General features: G+C 42.6%; 1 protein-coding gene across 1 annotated transcript; it reads right to left on the reverse strand.

Annotated features, from left to right (window-relative positions):
* Window positions 1-4,243: 4,243 nt before the first annotated feature.
* LOC310993716 (E3 ubiquitin-protein ligase TRIM35-like) lies at window positions 4,244-6,243 on the reverse strand. The gene is made up of 2 exons (XM_083982158.1): window positions 6,116-6,243; window positions 4,244-6,006 (listed from the first exon to the last, which is right to left on the reverse strand). The coding sequence occupies exon 2, from the start codon at window positions 5,987-5,989 to the stop codon at window positions 4,592-4,594; it is 1,398 nt and encodes a 465-aa protein (XP_083838284.1). The 5' UTR covers window positions 5,990-6,006; window positions 6,116-6,243; the 3' UTR covers window positions 4,244-4,591.
* Window positions 6,244-6,457: the final 214 nt, after the last annotated feature.

The raw sequence follows: 6,457 nt of genomic DNA on the forward strand, positions 1-6,457 counted from the left end.
CTGTAATTGCTAACACTGGATGACCCTAGGCCCTGCCCTGATAAACCTCTGAACGTAACCCAACGAATGTGGAAGTTATTAAAGAATAGCTGTGTCTCCTGAAAATGGAGCCTTAATCAGTTTGTCCAATGTAAAACCAGAAATAAAGGAGCTGGCTAAAGTGGTGCAGTTGTGCATAAACATTACTACAGTGGATGGGTTCATTCTACACTATATTATAAACTAAGGTTCCTGGGCGGGAGGAGGGAGAAGGGGGGAGAAATGTTGTTTTCTGGAATTTAAAAAAAAAGGCCTATATGACTTGAGTTACTTGAATTATTTGGACTTTGTTGAAAAAGAGCTGTCTAACTGTTCTGATTCCTCACTGTTTATTCACATGTTGTTGAATTAAATCAACATGGCTTAATTTCCACTCCTCATGATCACAACTGACTAACAAAACACACTGTTGTAGTTCCGTCCAGACACCGTAGATGGCAGTGTCGCAGTCTATGGTGGCGCCGTTGCAATGACGTCACATCCTCGGCAACAACGCGGAAGCTGTCCGCCTGTCGGCTGGAGAAATAGGTCCGGCCTGTAAATCGTTTGAATCCTTCGTATAATATACTGTCGGTTAAAATGAGGTCACGTTGCAGTTTACATTGCTGAGCAGGTTTGAAAAGCGTGCAGCTTCCTCATAATCTGTCATCAGATTATGAGGAAGCTGCACCATGATTCTGACTCCGGAACGAGTCTCTGCGGGCCGTTGTTATGGCAACATGACGCCCAAAGCGGCTCTACAGTCACAAGCACAAGCTGTGATATTGTTACAGGACAAATAAAACACAATCTGCTTTCATTCAACATATATTTAGAGAGTAAAACATACATTTCTCGCTAGAAATGTCCTCAAACAATGCCAGATATCCCGAAATGTTGTTTTTATGGCCAGAAAGCTGAATTAACATATTGTACACATTTTAACAGATTCAATTTGCCAAACAAAATATAATTTGAATTCGTTCAACATAGATTTTGAAAGTAAAACACACATTTCTCGTTAGAAATGTCATAAAAATATGTTGAAATGTTATTTTTGCGGCCAAATTGCTGTATAAATATACGAATTCAGCTGCAAATGGTACGAGGATCAGTTATCCAATGGGAGGGGAGCTCACGGCGTCTTTCAGCACCGCGGCCGGATCGGAATAGGAGTGAATGGATGGCTGGAGCACTTGCTCTGAGCGTCACATATCGCCGCGGAGGGGATTGCATTAAAATCAATTGAAATCCCTGTGCGTTCCGGTCCCACGCTGAGGGGTACCTTGAGCGTCTGGAAACAACGCGAAAGGGCCCTGACCAAACGTCCGTTTATTACGCCTTGGGAGTGAGACTGTGTTGGATAGATAGATAGATAGATAGATAGACAGATAGATAGATAGATAGATAGATAGATAGATAGATAGATAGATAGATAGATAGATAGATAGATAGATAGATAGATAGACTTGGCACATGTTAAAAGATGCGTCCTTTGTCAGTCTGATTTAGCTGTGTGTGTGTGTGTGTGTGTGTGTGTGTGTGGGGGGGGGGGGGGGGGTGGAAAGGCAAAAGTTAGGTAATGGAGAAGCTCAAAATCCTGACATCTCCATTAGGAGAACAAACTGAAATGTATGAGAAAAAGATAAATTGTTGGAGATGTTTACAAATTGCCCTCAAAAGTCTAAAATCATAGCCTATAAATCTAGACGCACCCTAGCGGCAGCAAATTTATTTGCTAATGATATAGTCTGGCTTGTCAGGCTACTAAAATCATTGAGGGGCTGATGCATGTAGAGGCAGAGGAGGTTGGTCCTCTATTTTTGAGAGGCATGAGGAAGATCAACATATTTTTGAGAGGCTCACTGAGACGATTCTGTAAGTCTGTCTGCCCCTACTTCTCTTTCCCTCTTCTATAGAAGTAGCTGGGTTGCATCTTTTATGAAGGAAATGGGATGATATGTTAGAGTTAAAGAGACACGATGCCTTCAAAGCTGTGGGACAGAAATACTTCAGACTGCAAAGTGTTCTTTTTTACATCTTTAGAATGTGTAGAGTGTGGTTGTGTATGGTGATAGGAGAATTTGCCAAAAATGTTGAACTATCCCTTTAAAGACTGAGAGCAAAACATTTCCCCTATAAAAGTTGAATTATATTTGAAAATTAATGATTTCGAATAACTTTCCAGCTAGAATGGAATAGCGCTGTTATTACGTCACTTTGTTAAGTTTTAATATTCTTTCATGCGAGAAAGTAACTGTTTAGATCCCCAATGTGCGGTCAGTTTATCCACATGACAGCTGTTTAGACGTTTGCTCCGATGTTTTTCGGAGAAGTGAAGCTCCACCTGTGGAGCAGATCAACGGCTCGTCACAGAGACACCACCCGTCCAGAGAGCTCGTCAGCCGGCCAACCTCCGTCGTCGTCCCGGGAGAAAAGACGATCGCTAATTAACTTACCTGCAGGTTTTTAAAGGTTTACCAACGGGTAGTTACATTCTTTTTAGGAGATAAATGCTGGTCTCATTGATGAAATGTAACAATTGTGGCAGTCGCAGAGACGACTGATGATGTATGTGAAGTTGTGTCCCAATTCGTAGGGGTTGACTTTCAAACTCTACGAATTGTAGCTCTGTTTCAAGGGGCAAGGGTTAAGGGCTAGAGCTAGGGGTAGGGATGAAAACTAGAATTGGAATTGGGCAGTACTGGTTTTGGTTCTGGTACTGGTACTGGTACTGGTACTGGTAGGGGAGAGTGGGGTAATTTGTGCCATGGGGCAAGTAGTTCCACCCCTGTTATCTAGAAAACCATAGAAGAAGTTGGTCATGTGACCACATATTTTTGAAGGGGCATCCATTTCACTCATCCTATCAAGAAGGGAGACACATGGCTTGAGAGGAAAGCACATTTATGTTCAAAAAACAAGTTTTTGCCCTCCAAAGTAAAATTTCTATGATCAAGGTTTTTTGATTGCCGTGTTTGAACAATTATAGATAACATTGAAAACAGTTCACACATGTTTTAGTGCTTTATTAAGCTACACCATGAGTCTATACAGTTAGCATGATGCCAGCTCATAACAGCTGGGGAATCCTTTTTATTTCAAAATGCTGGGCTTGGGGTAATTTGTGCCAAAGGGCCTGGGTTAAGTTGTGCCAGCGGCAGTGCTGTCTGTGTATAGGAGAAACATGGCAGTGGGCACTGATTTGCTTGAAACTTAACTTGTGTGATGAGGGACCGCCCCTGAACACACCTGCCCAGTCTGGTTGTGCTCGTAGCCTGGTGGATGAACAAAACATTGTTTCTTTGCGCCACAGCCCCCAGCGTGCCTCAGGCCTCCGCGACTGCATGGGGACAAGCGAGGGCCCGATCATCGCCGCTTCTGACTTTAATTTTGTATTGAATGTCTTGCTTTTATATAGCATTATCATTTGCGAGATTAAAATGATCTGTTTTACTTCAATTATCAATGGCACAATTTACCCCAGTGTATTCTCTCTAATGGCAAAACTTACCCCGCACCAAGGGAATGAAATAATCATGTATAATTATGTAACATTATGAAAACATGAAGCAAATACTCTGAACTACTTGCAGCTTTTGAAATCCCTCCGCCCAGCAGCCGTGTCAGGAATGTAGTTCTGGCTGCACATTTAGCCTACCTCTAAAACAACTCTGTCCCGTAATGTTACATGATTATTTCATAGCGTGGTGAATGTGCAGGTCACAACTTGTCCACCAGAGCGTTTTGGAGTTGTTGGATAAGATATAAGTGTTGTGTATTCAGTGATGGAGGAACATCAGAGAACTGTTAACCTGTAAATAAAATTAAAGATCCAGTCTGGGCTGGAACTCAGAACCACATCAAGAGTCTAATCTGATCTGAGAGAGTCTTAATCCATAAGTGGAGAACTTCTGTGAAGAACTGATACCTGAGAGAGGTGGAGTTAGTTCAAGACACCATGACGACATAAACACAGCTTTTATTAAACTTTTGCAGAATGTGCTTCAGTTATTACTTGAAGGAAATAAATTTATACTAAATATGAACATTCATTCCAGATTAGTTTTGAGGAACTTGTACTGAAACTACTTAACAGTATTTATTATAATTCCAAGTCAAGACAACATTTTTTAATGTTGATGAAAAATAGGAATGAACGTACATTCAGCTTGATGCATGATTGATACATTTTAGATCATTTCATATGAACAGTTACAAACTTTTCACATATGTAATTAAACAAGAAACACTTTTCAACTTTTCATATTTGACATTTTATCATCTGGAGAAGAATTGAAAATAAAGATTGATCAATGATCAACTGATCAAATGTTCAGTAATTTATCATTTTCTAACTCATCACTCCACATAAAGTCATAATAACAAACGACAACAATAAATCTAAAGATTAAAAAAAAAAGTGAACATATTTTACAGATTGAAAGTAGTAAAAAAGGAAAAGTGTAATAATGAGGCAGCAGGAGGACAGGTGCAGTTTAACAGGTTTAATTCACTGACTTTTCCCTTTAAGAAATAAACAACATTATAAATATGATCATCCTCTTTATCTCTAACTGCTCTGCTCCACTGTCACTGACACCTTCACTGGCAACAGCTTCACTGGGAGGTTTTTACCAGTGCCAATGTATGGAAACATCTTCTGAGTGAAAGTGTGTGTGAAGGTGTGTATGTGTGTGTTAGTATCAGGATCAGAGAACGACAGTTTTCCTCTGTTGAAGTCCAGATTCACTCTGATCCTCTGGAACTTCTTCTGCTCTGGGAGAACAGTGGATGGAGCTGATGGTGACTTTGCTGAGTATTTACCTCCAATGAACGCTAACATCCATAATCCAGTCAATATCTTCTTTCCCTTCCTCTGCACAGACTCTGTTAACACACCCAGTACCCACTGTGTACTGTCTCCAACCTCGACATCCCAGCTGTGAGTCCCTGAGTTAAAACCCTCAGAGCCTAGGACAGAGGGGAAAGAACCAATCCTCTCTGGATTGTCAGGTAACTTCTGTATGTGTCCTCCTCTCACACTGGTCAGATCTTCAGACAGGATGAGATGTGGATCAGCAGTGTTTGGGTCCAGAACCACAGGACTGTCGGAGACCATGTCCTTCATTTTGTTCCAGATGTTGAAGGTCAGGTTGCCCAGGTGTTTGGCCTGGTCTATCAGAGCTCCTGAGTCCAGCTGTGGATCCTCCATCAGGGGGTGCTGCTGGACTCTTTCCACTGCAGCCTTGTAGTTGAGCAGGAATGAGACGTCTTCAGCTCTCAGCTCGTCCTCTGTGGCTCTGACTGTGTGTGAAAGACCTGCTATCTCTCTGCTCAGAGCCTCCATCTTCTCCTTCATCCTCTGACTCTTCTGCTCCTCTTCCTCCCTCAGTGCAGCCATCCTGGCCTCCTCTTCCTCTACTAGAAACTGGTGAAGCTTCTTGAACTGATCCTTAATCTGCCTCTCTGTGTATCGGGCCTGGACCTTAATGTGTTTTGCTGTTTGACCAAACTTCACTTGAACTTCTTCAAAACCCTTTAACTTCTTCTTTAAGGGCTCCAGAGTTTCCTCAAGTTCCTTCTTGAGTTTCAAAGCAGCTTCATTGATGGGTCTGAATCTGTGGTTGGTGTGTGTTTCTGAATCTCTGCAGACGAGACATACTGGCTGATGATGGTCCAGACAGAAGAGTTTGAGTTTCTCATTGTGCAGACTGCAGAGAGCCTCTGCAGATCTCTGCTCTCTCTCTAGTAAGAAGCTCTCACACAGGTTCTTCAACACCAGGTTACAGGGTGGTTTCTTTCTTGAACATCTTGTCTTACAAACTGGACACAGTGGATCTTGTTTCTCTCTCCACCAGCTCTGTAGACAGTCTTTACAGAAGCTGTGGCTGCAGGACAGAACAACAGGATCTCTGAAGATCTCCTTACAGACCGGACAGCAGAGATCCTCCTCTGATCTGGAAGCCATTTAGTCTGTGAGCGAAGCTGAAAACACAGCAGACAGGAAGTAGAGTCAGTCATGGCTCCCCTCCCTCCTCTACTGACTAGACTTTAGTTTACTGTGACTCTGAGTCCAGGTTTTAGTCAAACTCACTGTTATGTATTTAGTTGAGCTTTATAAGAGGGTTTGAGGGTGGCCCACTAGGGGGAGCTCCAGGCATAGGTCACGGGGGTTACTGCTTAGTTTGGTCCTGCTGTTGTTGTTGGTTGTTGTGCAGTCCTCAGCAGAGTGAGCCCGTGTTCCCTGTACTGTATCCCAAAAGTGCTATTAAATGCTCATGCATTCTACAGTCTACTCTCCGGTCATGCTTATAGATAAGAAGATCTAATACTGGCGACGAGGCGGATGTGTACGCTCCAGAGACTTGGAGACATACAAGGACTCACGCAGACCGAGTTACGAGAACGAACGGCAACAGCTAACAAGCGGCTAACG

The sequence above is a fragment of the Trachurus trachurus genome (assembly GCF_905171665.1).
Source record: "Trachurus trachurus genome assembly, chromosome: 11".
NCBI lineage: Eukaryota > Metazoa > Chordata > Actinopteri > Carangiformes > Carangidae > Trachurus > Trachurus trachurus.